The sequence below is a fragment of the Erythranthe guttata genome, chromosome 11 (assembly GCF_056151865.1).
Source record: "Erythranthe guttata isolate IM_541 chromosome 11, IM_541, whole genome shotgun sequence".
NCBI classification, from domain to species: domain Eukaryota; kingdom Viridiplantae; phylum Streptophyta; class Magnoliopsida; order Lamiales; family Phrymaceae; genus Erythranthe; species Erythranthe guttata.
Window position 1 is genome coordinate 16,348,753 of NC_142543.1, and position 17,202 is coordinate 16,365,954.

A 17,202-nucleotide genomic window follows, 5' to 3' on the forward strand; every position below is an offset into this window, starting at 1 on the left:
CAAAGTTATGCATGAATGAGTCACATTTTAAATTTTAGATACCTCAATACATCAAAGTTGTGGGCAGTATCCGTTGATTCATGTATATCTTTCTTGTCCAACATCCAATTTTGGTGATTCAATTTGGATTAGAAAACTAACTCAGAATACTACAAATCCTATTTTTCAGGTTTTGCAAAATTTGGAATAAAAATTGATCAAAATCACGTTTGAAGTCGAAACGATATTATTAAAACTCGAACGACGTTTATCACATCCCAATGAAAAATTATGAAAAATGAAAAAAAAAAAAAAAAAAAAAAAAAACGCCACAATGTGTTCCACTTAAAAATGAAAAAAAAATGCTAGATGCAAACTTAAAAATATTAAATAATATCATAGTTCATCATAGTATATTTACAATCTGTTGTAATTTCGATTTTGTGAGTAAATGGACATTTTTTGAATGAATTTAATAAAGAATGTGAAGTAAATTTTAGTTGGACTTGTCATTTAGTTCTAATAAAGTTTGTTACGAGGTATTTATATCTTATATAAGACCCTTTTTTTTAATTAATATTATTAGAAATTTATTATTATAAATTATAATAAAAAATCGAAATAAAACCGATGACCTGTAATTTATTTTTTTAATTATTTATATGAATTTAAATGAAGTTTACGAGCTCAGGAACAACTAAAAATGAGCTCTGGCTCGACTCATAGAAAACTCAAGTTCGAGCTTTTGTCGAATCGGGTCGACTCGTTTAGACCCCAAACCTAGACTGGATAAGATTATGAGCAGGTGCAATATACCACTAACCACACCATGAAATGCATAAATTTTGCAGACAGGACGACAAAAATTCTGCGGTATATATACCTTTTGTTTGTTTTTTTTTTTCTTAAACATTAATTAAAAACGAATTATTTAAATGTTTGAACCTAGGTTGTTGGTAAATGACAAGATGAGTAAATACAGAAAAAAAAAACTGTGTTTAAATTAATATATAAATAATATAAACATATATTCTTAGGTTGACATAATTAATAATAATCTGCCCATATAAAAACACGAACGAGTAGATTAGAGACCAAGATCCGTGTAGATAGATTACTATTAAATTATGAAAAATAATTGAACCACCGAATTTCTGGTCTACTGTTAGGTAGCTTTTATTTTATTTTAATTTATATATGCGCGGCTCGTGACTTTTAGTGAAATTATTATTTATCTAATTAAAGTCATTTTTTTATGTTTAAAAAAGAAAAAAAAAAAAAAAAAAAAGAAGAGGATAGATACGGTTCTCCAATTCTTCTTCGAGTGTCTCGAAACCATGACCAAATAGTATAAGGTGTAAGGTGTTTACTGACGGACTACATTTTCTTGACCTAATTAAAGTCATATTATATAATTTATATTGCGTATTGATCGAGTAAATTTACTTTGAAGTTCAGGGAGCATAATTACTAAATCATGAATTAAATCAAAAATTATTTTGTCAAAAAAGTGAGTCCCAAATAACGAAAATAAATTTGCCTTAGTGGCAAAGATCTCCAAGTTGTTAAATGAGGTTATAAGTTCGACTCCATTATGGTACAAAAAGTATTGTTTAATTTTTTTTGTCTAAATTTCTTTTGAGCCCCTCTCCCATAAACACATTATATTATATCTATATTACTATTTAGTCCACTCAAAATTCAAAATATACAAAAAAAGTCCTAACTTTTTTATTTTTTTTAGCCCCTCTCCCCAAAAACGCATTATATTGTATCTATATTATTATTTAGTCCACCCAAAATTCAAAATATACAAAAAATGTCCTAAATTTTTTCTTGTCTTTTTAGCCCCTCTCCCCAAAAACACATTATATTATATATATATTATTATTTAGTCCACCCAAAATTCAAAATATACAAAAAAGTCCCAAATATTTTCTTCTCCTAATTTATCCAAAAAAAAAAGTTTCAATTTTTTTTCCCTTCTCCTAATTTATCCAACAAAAAACGGTTCAAATTTTTTTTTCCGGGGGCGCTGCCCCCAAACCTCCAAAAATTTAACCCCACTATACAGTAAATTCTTGGACTCGGCACAGCCGGCATACCCTGAATTTTCGTCCTGGATCCGCCACTGATTATATTGCGTATTGATCGAGTAAATTTACTTTGAAGTTCAGGGAGCATAATTACTAAATCGTGAATTAAATCAAAAATTATTTTCTCAAAAAAGTGAGTCGTTAACTCATGACACATTGCAAATCGTAAGATTTAGTTTTTATTTTTCTTCAAATATTAAGTGACATATTTTATAGTTATATTAACTAGCATTTTTCCCCGTGCGATGCACGGGATATTATTTAAATAGTGAAAAAAAATAATCAATTTAATACATAATAAGAAAATATAGTATATTAATATAGTAAAATTTAATAATGTAGTATTATTCATATTTTATATAATATTAGTTTTTTTAAATAATGTAGTATTATTCATATTAAGATTTATAATCCAAATAAATAGACTAAGATTTAACAAATCGAATATCTAGCTTTATCTCTTAATAATTGTTGAAAATTATAGTTAAAAAATTAGTACCGAAAAAATATTAAAAATAAATAATTACATAAGTAGCAATAAGGTAGGATTCTTCACGGGTTAGTTTTAATTTTGATAATTGTTAAAAATTGTAGTTAGAAATTAGTAGAAAAAAATATTAAAAATAAATAATTACAGAAATACCATTAGAGTTTTTTAGGGTTGCCCAGCGTTTCTTTCTTTTATATATAAGATACAATGGGGTTGGAGAAGATGCTTAGAGCCTTCACAAGTTTTAAAAGCGGGCTAATAATCATATTTCAAAATTCCACAAAATTGAAATAAGAAAACAAATAATTAATTAATTAATTTAAAAACTGCTGCCTTACTAGTTGCTTTCATGCAATATTACATTTTCGGACTACGACAATCAATAATCTCAAGGGGCATTAGGTTCTTTAATATACAGTCCAAGAAACATTAATTAATTTTTTTATGCACATATCTTTATCTTATGAATTTATCATATATGAAATGAATCTGCAGCAAACTATATAGGCACCGCTCTCACAGTCAACTCACTGGACCATGTCATGCGGGGCATTTTTTTTTTTTTTTTTTTGCTTTTTTATTATAGAGAAATATCTATGCAGCCAAGCCAACCATATAAATATATACACCGAGTAAATTTGTTCCACTTTTATGCAAAAGTTTGCAAAGCGCACGAGAAGTAAAAACTAAAATAAACATATAGGAGTCATGTATGATAATTTCAAAAACGTTGATGGAAGAATTTGAAGTCAAGCCGTTTGACGTTTGTTTTTGTCTTACCGATCTCCTCATGGTGTGATTTTTCACAGATTCTTTTTCACTCCATGGAATATTTTCCGAAAATGCTAATTCTACTATTTCAGACGTGGCATTTATTTGTGCTTTCATGATATTATTTTAAGAGTATGTGTTGACATGAAAAAGTCCATTCCGGTAGGAATATGTGCGCCCAAAACGAGGGAAAATGTCTGCATTCATGCCACGAAGTTAGCACTCTGACCATCAAGACAACCTCCTTCAAATGTGGTGCACATAAGTTAAAAGCGAGAGGGATATATATACACCAACGACGATATAAGAGAAAAGAAGTGATTGTTTACATACAATAGGAGTTTACTATGTTCTCATTTCATGGATATATTTTGTTATTAGATTTAGAGATTAAGTTATATGCTTAGATCCCCTAAGGACTTTTTGGACAAATAACAACTTATCTCGATAAAAAGACATTCCACCGTCAGTGCTCGTCGCTTTCCCAGGTCGCTCGCTCTAACTTGTTTTTTCTCATTCGTCTAGTTTACTAAGTCGATTCACAATATTCGCTTCGGGATTGGCCACATGAAAATTGTGTCTGATTTTGACTATACCATTATAGATCATTCTTATTAATTATATTTTGCTTCAAGGTCCAATTCCATCGAGCTTTTACTTGTCTTGAGCTTTGCAGAATATGTCGGGATCAATGCCATAGGAAACCAATAAATTATTTTCGGTTGATTTTTCTATATATCCAATTTGAAACAAGTTTTTCGTTATTTTTTCGAAATTCTTTTGGAACGAGAATATTGCAATTAATTTTTAACCTCAAATTTAGCCAAAAATGTAAATATGAATTGATCCTTTTGATTTCCACCGTTAAAAACTTTGGTGGCCAAAATAAGACAATTGTGCCCCTTACAACGCCTGTGCAAAATTTTAGAAAATGATGTTGAAAACCTAGTTTCTTGATGAAGAGACATCGTAATTGACTTACATTATAAACCAATGTATAACTTCATTGGTCAACTGTAATAATAACCTGAGAACGGTAGACAAAATATTTAATATTGAAAAATAAATAAATAAAAAAGAGCCTATATATATGTAACTATGTAAGTATGTAACACTTGGCTGGCAATGATAGCACACTATGGAAAACAAACACGTCTTCTTTTCTCAAGTTTTGTCCATATATATTCCTCCCTTTCAATGTAATTTTGCTAGCTGTAAAGCAAAATAATTATTATTTAAAAATTTAATTATTTGCAATTAAATGAATATATATTTATAAAAATTATAAACATATAGGTTTCGAGGCAGATCATGAAGGAACTAGGGGAGGCCGCCGCTGCAACAACAACAACAATAAAATAATAATAATAATAATAATAATAATAATAATAATAATAATAATAATAATAATAATAATAATAATAATAATAATAATAATAATAATAATAATAATAATAATAATAATAATAATAATAATAATAATAATAATAATAATAATAATAATAATAATAATAATAATAATAATAATTATTATTATTATTATTATTATTATTATTATTATTATTATTTAGTCATTGTTTTGTTATTGTTGTTGTGAACAATAATGCTCACCTTATATTTAAATTGGATAATTCAGTCACTTGATGAGTTGAGAAACTAAAATATTAAAAGTTATTTCAATTTAGTATCGTTTCGACTTCGAATATTATTTTATCATTGTTTAGTCTAATTTTGGCATAATTTAAAAAAATGGAAATCACATGCCTTTGAATTTAGCTTTATAATTTAACTGAAATTAATAAGATTGGTTGTCGGGTTTAGGTATTGTAAAGTTGTGCATGTACGAGTTTCCATTTTATCTTTAGATCAATAACTCATAAGCGTCAAAGTTGTGGGCAATAAATATTTATTGATTCATCTATATCCATTTCACCCGACATGCAATCTTAGTGATTGAATTTAGTTTATGAAGCTGACTCAAAGAACTACAAGTTACGTGCCTTGAATTTTACCAAACATAACCTCTGAAATGGCAAAAAATCGAGCACGAAGTCGAAAACGCGTTATCAAATTTAAAACGATATTCGTCACATACCATTGAGAAATCAATAAGACTTCATTGTATTAATAAATTTAGAATTATGAATTGCAAATGACCTAATAAAAAAATTAAAAATGAAAAAAGAAAAAATAAAAAGAAGACGTGTTGATAAACACATATAATTCCAAATCAACCTACATATTAAATTCCCAAAGGAATATGCATAACTTCCAATCTATTCAAGCAAATTAGATCTATGAACCACTCCAAAACGAATTGAAAAAAAAAAATCAAAATTCTCTAATTTAATTAGTTAATTTATTTTTTATTTTTTATCTGGAGTTTAATACCACATTGCATGTACCAACTTTAAAAAAATCATGTCTAATTACGACAATTAGGACCCACATTCATTTCGGTGGCCTAATAAAAGTTAAAACATAAAAGGTAGTATGAACATGATATTAACAAATGAATGAGAAGTCTATATTTTCGACAAGTATAAATTAGTATATAGATCTAACTTTGGTATAAATTAGTCGGATTGTTTTATTCGCTTTTAATTTACATATAATTATACATTTACCGTATATATATGAATTTATACACGTGTATTATTAAATATAGAGGTTGATCGAAGTTCTTTAATGCATGTTAATTTGAGTTTTAATGTTAATTTATTTATTTTTTTAGTGAAGATATTTTTTTACTATAGCAGTCAAATCTTTTTACTATATCAGTCAAATCATATATAGGTGGTGTTTGCAAAAGTTTTTTGAAAGTGATTATGAGCTTTTTTTTGCTGATAATTTGTTTTCAGGTGTTTGCAAAATCAAGTTTTGTTTTTGCTTCTCTTAAAATAATCTGTTTTAAGCTATTTTTTTAAAAACACCCTTAACCCTGCTTTTTCTATTTAAGTTCATTTTCCGGAATAACTGCAAACACCCCCAACTTTTAAAAATAAACACTTAAAACTGGTTTAACTCACAATCACTAACTTCTGCTTTTAAATAATCATTTGCACACACCAGCATAGAGAAGAAAGAAACTCTAGAAGTTAATTTGTGATTTTTTTTTTTTAAATGTTAAACAAATACATATTCGTTTATGAGGAAGAATAAAATTGAAACAAAAACAGAACCAAACCTATGTTATTTTGGAAATAATTTTTCATTTCGTTTTTCTAACCACCCTTTTCTTTTGTATATTGTAATATCTTGAATTTTTATTTTTTGGGCAGGATTTTAAGTCAAAAGCTTTGGACTATACTCATTGTATGGTAGGAAGGTAGCTAGTAGCTGTAAAGTGTGGTATTGTATCTTTAATAAATATATTTTTGCTTATCTCATTTGAAATTTATTCAAGATTAATTGGAAGTAGATAGATAGTTGAGATCAAATTAATTTAAAAAAAAAATGCAAGCTTATTATATACTCCTTTCGTGTAATTTACTTGTTTATTTAGTACAACAAATGTTCGGTACTAATTTGTCTTATAAGTTATATCAAAATATAACTTGTATAACGATTTTTTAAAATTTACATACTTAAACGTAAATGACCAATAAAAACGAAAATGGATCGAGGAAGTAATTACTTGCGATTATAAGCTTATTACATAGTTTACATAGTTAGGGTAAATTGCAAAATGCTTGACGTTTGATTTACTTACACAGAATTTAGATAGAAATTAACAGTTTCGAAAAAATTCTATCTTTTTTTTTTTTAAATGAAAAACTAATTCCTGTTTTCATTTTGAATAAATTCGAAAAACTCAGAAATTGGAGTAGAAAAACTATGATATAAAATACATAATAATATCGACACTGTAAGTGTAATTTTTACGAAAAAATTGGAATTTTGTCGTAAGTTTAATCTAAATTTTATATGCATTCCAATTTCATTAAGAAAAAAAAAATTCAAACAAAATAGAAACTTTTGGAATTCGAAATGAAAAATATTTTACCAACATTAGCAATATTATAACCGAAGTATGCCGAATTCAAAAGTTCCATTTCAATTTTCACCCAGGTACTTGAGGGCCGGTTGATACAATTTTAGAATTTACACAATTTGTTTTTTTTTTTTTTTTTTAATACATCTAATATTATACATTTGTTGTAGTTGTCAAGAAATTGATCTAAAAGTGTCAATTTTTTATATGAATATTTTATTATAAGAAATTAAAAGAAAACGAGTGAAAAAAGGTGGGAATATGTAAATTTCAAAAAGAAAAGATGGTCTTAAAAAAAGGGTAAATTACAACCATCCCTCTGACGTATGGTGAAATTACGAAAAAATCCCTCATATTTAGATAATTACATCTACCCCTCAACTATGAATCTTCTTACATCTCCATCCTTATGGTGTCAAATTCGACATAATCATCTACATTTCCGTGGAATGTTCTCTAGTTTGTACTCGTTTTGTGCAAAAATACAGTTTCTGATGCACCACAATCCGATATACACAAATCAGAAAACACATCTTATGATCATCTAACTTCAAAATGTGGAGCTCGAATGGGATAAAACGGCTTTAAAATCGAGAATATTCTTTTAATCTAGAAGATTCACTAAATTTGAACCGCAAAGTGAACGTGTAAGAAAATTTATAATTGATGGGTGACTGTAAGGAGGGGGTTTTCGTAATTTGACCATACATCGGGGATTGGTTGTAATTTAAACCCAAAAAAAAAAATGGCCAACCTATATTTATGTAGTAGCTTAAACAGCACTATATTGTAGAAGCTATTAGTAAAAGTAGTAGCTAACTGGTGATTATTAGATACAACCACTCAATTATAACCATACTTGGAAACCGCGTTTCTCTCTCTCTCTCTCTCTCTACCCCCCTCTCTCTCTCTACAATTTCAAACCCCATATAAATATCAGCATAGTACATATCAGTCTCTCTTCACTCTTCACCACTCTCACTCCTCGTTTCTCTCTCTAGACTCTCTCTCTCTCTCATGAAAATGGCTTCCTGCAAATCTCTCTCTCTCCTCTTCTTCTTTCTCAGTTCTTTCCACCTCAGTATTCAAGACAACACCGTTTCTTTGTCTTTTCCTCTTACCTCAGCCCCTCTGTCGGAAACCTCCGCTTTTAAAGCAAAGCTCCTCTCTTCTCCAAACAAGAACGCCGCCGCCGCCGCCGCCGCGTCGTCGCCGCCGCTCGGTTACGACTACCGGTCGTCGTTCAAGTATTCGATGGCCCTGATTGTTTCTCTACCAATCGGTACGCCGCCGCAGACGCAGCAGATGGTCTTGGACACCGGCAGCCAGCTGTCGTGGATTCAGTGCCACCGGAAAACACCGGTTGTACGGAAGCCGCCTCCGACGACGTCGTTCGACCCCTCTCTCTCCTCTTCCTTCTCCGTTCTCCCCTGCAACCACCCCTTATGCAAGCCGCGAATTCCCGACTTTACCCTCCCCACCACGTGCGACCAGAACCGCCTCTGCCACTACTCCTACTTCTACGCCGACGGTACCCTCGCCGAGGGCAATCTCGTCAGAGAAAAGTTCACTTTCTCAAATTCCCAAAGTACCCCTCCTCTTATCCTCGGATGCGCTGCGGACTCGAACGACGCCGAGGGTATTTTGGGCATGAATCTTGGCCGGCTGTCGTTCATTTCCCAAGCTAAAGTGCCAAGGTTTTCATACTGCGTGCCCCTCAGACGCCAGGGGCGCGTCGCCCAAAACATTAATAATAATAAAAATAATAATAATATTAATCCCACGGGCGCATTTTACATAGGCCACAACCCAAATTCTGGTACATTCCACTACATCAGTATTTTGACTTTCCCCAAAAGTCAACGCGCCCCCAATTTCGACCCCCACGCCTACACCGTCGGATTGTTGGGCATCAGAATCGGCGGGAAGAAGCTCAACATCTCCGCCGCGGTTTTCCGGCCGGACGCCGGCGGTTCCGGCCAGACGATGATAGATTCCGGCACGCAGTACACTTTCCTGGTGGACGCCGCCTACGCGAAGGTGAGGGAAGAGGTGGCGCGGCTCGCCGGACCGAAGCTGAAGAAGGGGTTCGTCTACGGCGGCGCGTTGGACATGTGCTTCGACGGCGGCGATGAGGCCGAAATCGGACGGCTGATAGGCGACGTCGTTTTTGAGTTCGAGAGGGGTGTGGAGATACTGACCAATAAGGAGAGGGTTTTGGATGACGTGGGAGGAGGGATCCGCTGCTTCGCAATCGGACGGTCGGAATCGCTCGGCGTTGCTAGTAATATTATTGGTAATTTCCACCAGCAAAATCATTGGGTGGAGTTCGATGTGGCCAATCGGCGAATTGGCTTCGGTGTGGCCGACTGTAGCAGATCTTTGTGACTTTTCTTCTTTGAAAATATATCTAGTTCATAGTTGTACATGGTGTAGCAAAAATTGATAAAATTAAAAAAACAAATAATTTGTTGGATTTTGTACGCATGTTTAATCTTTTTGGTAACTAGAGAATTTTTTTTCATCCAATGTTTATCTTTACATGAAGAAATAAAATTGCATAAACAAGATTAATTTTTTATTTGACTAAATTACACAAAAAACATATGATTTCTCATCTTTTTAATCATGTATATTAGGTTATATATGCTAATTGTAGATCTTATATCGGATGAAATACACTTGATAGTTTTGCATCCGCATATAAACACAATTATACATATGTACATATAAAAATAACTATAGAACTACACTAATAATAGAATATAACTCGACAAAGTTCACTGAATGTGATATAAAACATACCGTATAATAGGATAATAACCAATAATTGGCAAAATCTCCCATCAACAATGTAAGGCCACGAGATGGGGCCTTAGGGGCGAGAAATTTTGTCCTATATGATACAACAATTGGCAATTCTAACTCATAAATTAAGTACCATGATCAAATTAAATACTAAAATTATCATGTCCATTTACATTATTTTTTTCGAATATATATTATTTTTGAAAATCAGACATTTCAATGAACTGAATATTAAAGATGTTATACCTAGTGAAATATAACGAAATAGTTTAAATCATTGGTCTATACACTATCCCTCGTACATACATGTGTACATGTGTGTAAATGAAATGGGTAGATGACAATAATACATGTGCATGATAACATCTTACCCACTGAAATTGATCGTTTGTAGCATCAAATTAAATAAACTTCAATTAACCTAACATTTAAATTCAAAATTTATTTAAATATTGAATACTTAAAATGAATCGCCGGTAGAATAGTAGATGACAAAGGACATTTGTCTATTTATTGTGAAATAATTTTTTTATAGGTAAGTAGGTTTCACAAGAATCTAACAAGTGTCATGCTTGTTTGCGGGGAAGTTCAAATGGTTGTTTTGTATTTGTCTCGCCTTATATATATATTATATGATAATAATGTTGTAGTTGGATAATGGAATCTTATAAAGTTTGGTACATGTAAATCAATTTAAGGAAATTGGGTGAATTTAATTATAAAAAAGGGAAAAAGGGCACTTGGGATAATCACATGAAAATAGAAATAAAAAGTAAAAATCCAAGAATGGGAGTGGGCTCCACCACTCTCTTGTACGCTTCTTGCTTGCAACGTGGAAGACAAGAATACGTTCCTATGTAAAATCCCGGCACCATGTTAGTTTATCAGGAAACTAGTATATGTAGGACTAGGCATGGGTCGGATCGGGTATATTCGGCATATTACAAATTTGATCTGATCATCTGATTTTGCTGAATATTGAAAGGGGAAATGAGGGATATCTCGTAGTTTTGAAAATATATAGGGATAAATTATGTGGATTTTTCTTTTCTAGTCAAAAACTCAAATTCTAATCTTAATTTGATAGACCCCCTAGATAAATTGAAATACTCATTGCTCTTTTAGTTACAATTTAAAACCCTAACCCTCTTAACAACTCTCGTTATTTTCGCTCTCCCTCCTCCCACGTTTTCTCTCGTCTCTCTCAAAACTTTCGTTTTCTTCTCTCTCTCTCACCTTCCACCGCCGCTGCTCCGCCTTCTCCACTGCTCCGCCGTGCTCCGCTGCTCCGCACCGGCTGTTCCGCTGCTTCGCCACCCCCTTGTGCCTCTGCTCCGGCAAAGCCTTGCGGCGCTACTCCGCCACGTCCTTGAGCCGGCCGTCGTTGCTCCTCCCACCGCCTTGAAATCGGTACTAAATCATTCACTTTACATTTTTAAGTTATTTTTTTAATTTATGAATGACCATCCATTTTTAATTTATTTTTTTAAGATCTGAATTCTTATCACTATTTCACCTTTTTATTGTTTTTTTTATGAAAACCAACTGAATTCGAAAATTTTAAATTGTGATCCGACGATGTGTAGTCAGATGTAATGGTGAATTTCATATCTGGAACCGGTGGTGTTTGATTTGTATATATTTACTGCATTTATATATATATATATATATATATATATATATATATATATATATATATATATATATATATATATATATATATATAAACCAGATCTACTATGTTTTTGAAGACCTGTGAACAATTAATATTAAAATATTTTTCTTTGGATTAATTTGATTTTTTATTATAAATCATATGTAATTTATTTTTTGTATTTATTTGAAAATGATTCGAAATGCCTCAAGTGTGAGAGCTTTGTTTGCCTGTAGTAGAAATTTAACCAGTAATGGTTACTTACATGGGTGATTTGAGTCAGGTGAATATACAATTATATTTAGTCATATACAGTGTAGTCATGTATAGTCATGGCTACATATTATACATGACTATAGGACTTGTAGTATACTGTAGTCATTTGTAGTCGATTTCAGTTCAGTAAATTTATCAACAAAAAAAAAATCATGTTTTTAGGTATTTTTCATGTAATGTAACTCGCATGTTCCATTTTGCTATTTAACTCGTATTTTTTTGTCGCATGTTTTGCTTTTGTTATAATTTTATGACATGCATAGAATAAGATTCGATGAAGTGCCTTTGTAAAGTTGGATTCATGCTACAGTAGTCTAGACTTTATGTCACTATATACAACTACAAATAATTGTAAATAACTATAGTCACTTGTAGTAACATACAGTTATATGTATGCTATAGGTTTTCAATGTACAGTAATACTTGTTCATGTTTGAAGAATATATGCATGTGATTGTATTTTTTTCATTTTTTGTTTGTTAGTTGATTTATAATATCAAGATAAATTGTGAATTTTTTTTGTTGGTGTATATGAACTTTGGGGTAAAAAGACAATACATGACTACATATAACTGTACATGACTATTGAACTTGTAGTACACTTTAGTCATGTGTAGTATACTTTCAGTTCACTAATTTCACCCAAATTTCCATTAATAAAAAAAAATAAAAAATAAAAAAAATAAAAAAAAATTAATTAAGAAAAAAGCATTTCATAAAAAATACAATAATAATAATAAAGGTACAAAATATATATAGGATTAAAAAAATTATTATATTAAAAATTATGATATATGCAGTACAAAAATACTAAATGCAAGTCCAAAATGATAAGTGCAGTTAGTGAAAATGTTGAATGCAGTTGTGCGAAAATTGCAAATAAGGACACAATAGTACTTTTGCCTCTCGAGGAGTATCTCGAAGGAAGATTTTTAGGGGTGAACCTATTCATATATATTTTCCATACAAGGGGTGTATATCAAATCGACCCATATTGAAATTTAGTATCGGCCCAACTTATAGGTCGGATAATGGTTTGACATTTGACAACTAACTTATTGGGATAAACAATGCGCTGGCTGAAATTAATGGTCTAAAATGTTGATGGATTAAACAACGATTATTTTTGAAGAATATAAATACAGTAATTCAAAATATAAAAGATAAAATTTGAGCTTGATAAATATATACACTAATTCTCCTCGTAAGTTTTTTTTTTTTTTATCCAATCCCAAATTATAGCTTATGAGATTCGAAATGTGATTTTAAACCGTAGAAGACAGATCTATATAAATAACAACTCACTAGGAGCAACTCCAGCAGTTGTGCTAAAAGTTATCAATTCTTATCAAATTATACACAGTGAACAGTGTTTTAATACACAACTTTTTCTGATTCACTCTAGTTGTGGTTGTTTATATTTTGACACATCACTTTAAAGCATCACTTTTAAGTTTTAACATCACTACTCAATCCAATATATTTTTGAATACATAATTTTACATTTTATTATTATATTTTATATATTCGATGATATTATAAAAAATATATTTAAAATAATAATAATTTCAATTTCAATTAAATAATTATATTTTAAGTGTTTTATTTTCTGGAAAAAAAATTGTGAATTTAGAGTTGAGAACTTGTGCAATTAAACTATGATTTGATTTTGTGACAAAAATGATTTTGCCATTTCATTCTTGGTGTTTCATATTTGACAAGGCAAATTTATAATATATCATGTGGTGTATAATATACCAATGCTGCTAGAGCACTAATTTTCTACAAAAGTTGCAAAGTTTGCTAAAGTTTAGCATTTATCACATCTGCTGGAGTTGCTCTAAGCACACATACATATGGACGTGCGTTATTATGCGTGGTATAAAATTACATGGTGTATTTCACGAGGTGTAGATTCTATAAGATTCCATATAATCTCAGTTAGGACGAGTTATTTTTCGTTATCCACGATGACTAATTTATCGTGGTCTTCCTCGATTAAATAAAAAAAAAAATACAAACTCCTTGCAATGAGGAAAATTTTCATCAAACTCTGATTTCGATACAATTACAATCTGGTGAGTTTTTCGTGGTCGAACTTTTTGACCAGTCGAGCTCGAGCTTTTTTTTATTGTCCGCGAACTCACAAGTCGGCTCGCGAGCCTTCTTTTTATTTAACTTTTATATATATTATATTTTATTATAAAAAATAATAACATAAATGTTATAATAATTAATAATAATAATATAAAAAGAACAGTTAAACAAAATATAAAAAAAAAAAAACAAAAACAAAATAAGCTTGGGCTCGAACTCGTCAAAATTGGTTCGAATTAGAGCTCGAGCCAAAAAAAATACCCGATGAACTTGATCTCGAGCTCGACAAAATGGACTCGAGCCTGCCAAAACAGCTAAGCTCGACTAGTTTACATCCCTAATTCAATTGATGATAGTAATTTCGTCCTTAACAACAACCCCATATAAATAGTGTTTTTTCTTTTATGAAATAGTTTACTCTTAAATAATTGAATCAATAGGGGAGTTTGTCCTTATTATATTAATAACATATAAATTTCTCAGTAACAACTAAAATAAACACGGAAATACTGAATACATCAATAAATCAAAAAGAAAAAAATATAGAATGGTCCAAAATGAGGTAAAAACGAAAGAGGTAAAAGCAAACAAAAAATTAAAGCAATAGCCAATCCAATGGTGGAAGGCACTAAATTAAAGATTTTGGATTATGTAACCCGTGCGTGAACTCTATTCAAATTTCAAATTATTAATCAGCTTTTCTTTTTAGTCGGCAGAGTGACTACTCACTGCTTCAAAATTCTGCCAAACCTTATTTTAGCGTGCCCTCAAAAAAGTTGGTGTTATAATCATTTATTTGTCAAAAATCCACTTAATTTCTATTTATATTATAATTAGGAATAAATTACAACCACCCCTGAGGTATGGTCAAATTACGAAAACCCCACTCTTGTTTGGATAATTACAACCACCCCTCAACTCCTCAAATTTATTGCAATCTTCGAGATTATATGGAATATTATCACTTTTGTACCCGTTTTATCTCATTCGAACTCTACATTTTGAAGCAAGATGATCATAATATGTGTTTTTTGGCTTGTATATATCAGATCGTGGTGCATCTGAAACTGTAGTTTTACACAAACGAGTACAAACTAGAGCACATTTCAGGAAATCTAGATGATCATGTTGAATTTGACACCATAAGGGTGGAGGAGTAAGACAAAAAACATAGTTGAGGGGTAGATGTAATTATCCAAACAAGAGGGGTTTTTTAGTAAATTGACCATACCTCAGGGGTGTTTGTGATTTACCCTATAATTAATTGTTACATTCTTCATGAATAATAGCTTGTTTAATGATTAATCTATTAACATTTTGGAGCAAATATAATCTACCATTAATTCATTAAGGACCAAATATATCAAATTTGCTATAAACTATATTAAAGTATCTCCGAATAGGGGACTGGTTATATTCGGTTTGTTCTATGTTGTACCCTGTGAATTTTATCGGATTATATACTACCATACATATTTATTAGTTTTTATTTGTAAATCAAAGGTGGGAAATTTCACACATATACTCATGTATGATGAAATCACATGTGATGAAGTTCACCAGGTGTAGGTTCGGGCCGTCTTTGTAATTAATTCAATTCATATTTCCTTTTCTAAATTTTATTGTTATAATATAGGCTAATTACAATAACAAAAAATAATAATATAAAAAATAAAATGAGCTTGAGCTCGATAAAATCGCCAAGCTCGGGTGGTTTATATATTCTACGATGTCGGCAATGCATTTTGTTGTGAAGAGAAAAAAAGAGAATATGACAATGAAATAAAACTGGTAATATGTGAAGTGTGAACATAAACCAAAATAATTAGGTTTAAATCGCTTTCAAATTCAATTTCATTTAAAAATCCAAATGATTAAATAGACCGAAATAATTTGAAAAATAAAATCTAAAATTGTTTTTCAAAATTATTATATATGACGTGTCACTCAAAGCATTTTTTTTTTCTTTATCGGGTTACTGTTTCCTTGCATGCAGGAATAAAAATGATCCCCATGCATGCATGCTATGCACTTGTCAGTATCCAAATAATAGTCCTCTAGTTTATCAAAAAAAAAAAAGAAACAAACAAATAATAGTCCTCTGTCATTTAATTAAAAAGATTTCTCCTCTGCAGTTTAATAGATACGTGCGTTATTGTAGATATTCATATTAAATAATGCATTTTATTAACAACTCTGGCTCTGGGTATAATATCACAATTTTCAAGTGTTCACTATTATTACGTGTTACAATACGTGCATTTGCGTATGTGACCGACATAAATCATTCGTTGGCGTTAGGGATGTGAACGAGCCGAATGCCTGTTTTGGCAAGCTCGAGCTTGAGCTCGTCGAATTTTTTTTTTTTACTCGAGCTCCAGCCAATTTTGTCGAGCTCGAGCCCAAGCTCATTTTGAGTTTTTTTTTTTTTTTTTTTATTAAATTTTATTATTAAAAAATATTTCGATTATAATAAAACAAAATCAAAATAAACAATAAAATGTGATTACATATATTTTTGAATATTTATTTGTTTTTTTTATATTATTTCTATAATATTTTATATTATTATACATTATTTAAATAAAAAATAATATTAAAAAAAAAAGGCTTGATAGCCGTCGCGTGAGCTCATGAACAACTAAAAAAACGCTCGAGTTCGACTCATCAAAAATCTCGAGCTCGAAAACCTCCTCCAGCCAACTGGTACTAACTCAATACCGATTGTCCGTCTATCAAAATTCCAGGAAATGCGAGTAACGAAGGAATCATTCATGAAGACAATGGCTGTTCTTTTTCAAAAATATCGGATATACGACAAACAATCTTGTTCGAACATGAAGGAAACACCTCTCACCAGCCACCAAACATTCCTCGGTCACAACTCGCAAGAGTCGGGAGATTTTTCTTTTATTACGCGACTGTAAACCGTAAATTTTTCGAATCTGTAAAACATAAATACAAGACAAGAAAAATATAGGAAACAAATAAATTTATTATCAAACGAAAACGGATTACAATCTCCGTAATTCCCCTG

At 30.8% G+C, this 17,202-nt stretch overlaps 1 protein-coding gene across 1 annotated transcript; it reads left to right on the forward strand.

Annotated features, from left to right (window-relative positions):
• The first annotated feature begins 8,223 nt into the window (after positions 1-8,223).
• LOC105958801 (aspartic proteinase PCS1) lies at positions 8,224-9,809 on the forward strand. The gene has a single exon (XM_012982807.2). It carries the CDS (start codon positions 8,348-8,350, stop codon positions 9,716-9,718), a length of 1,371 nt encoding a protein of 456 aa, XP_012838261.1. The 5' UTR covers positions 8,224-8,347; the 3' UTR covers positions 9,719-9,809.
• Positions 9,810-17,202: the final 7,393 nt, after the last annotated feature.

Coding starts and splice junctions, on each gene's coding strand:
- LOC105958801 (XM_012982807.2), top strand. CDS start 8,348: ATGAAAATGGCTTCCTGCAAATCTCTCTCTCTCCTCTTCTTCTTTCTC.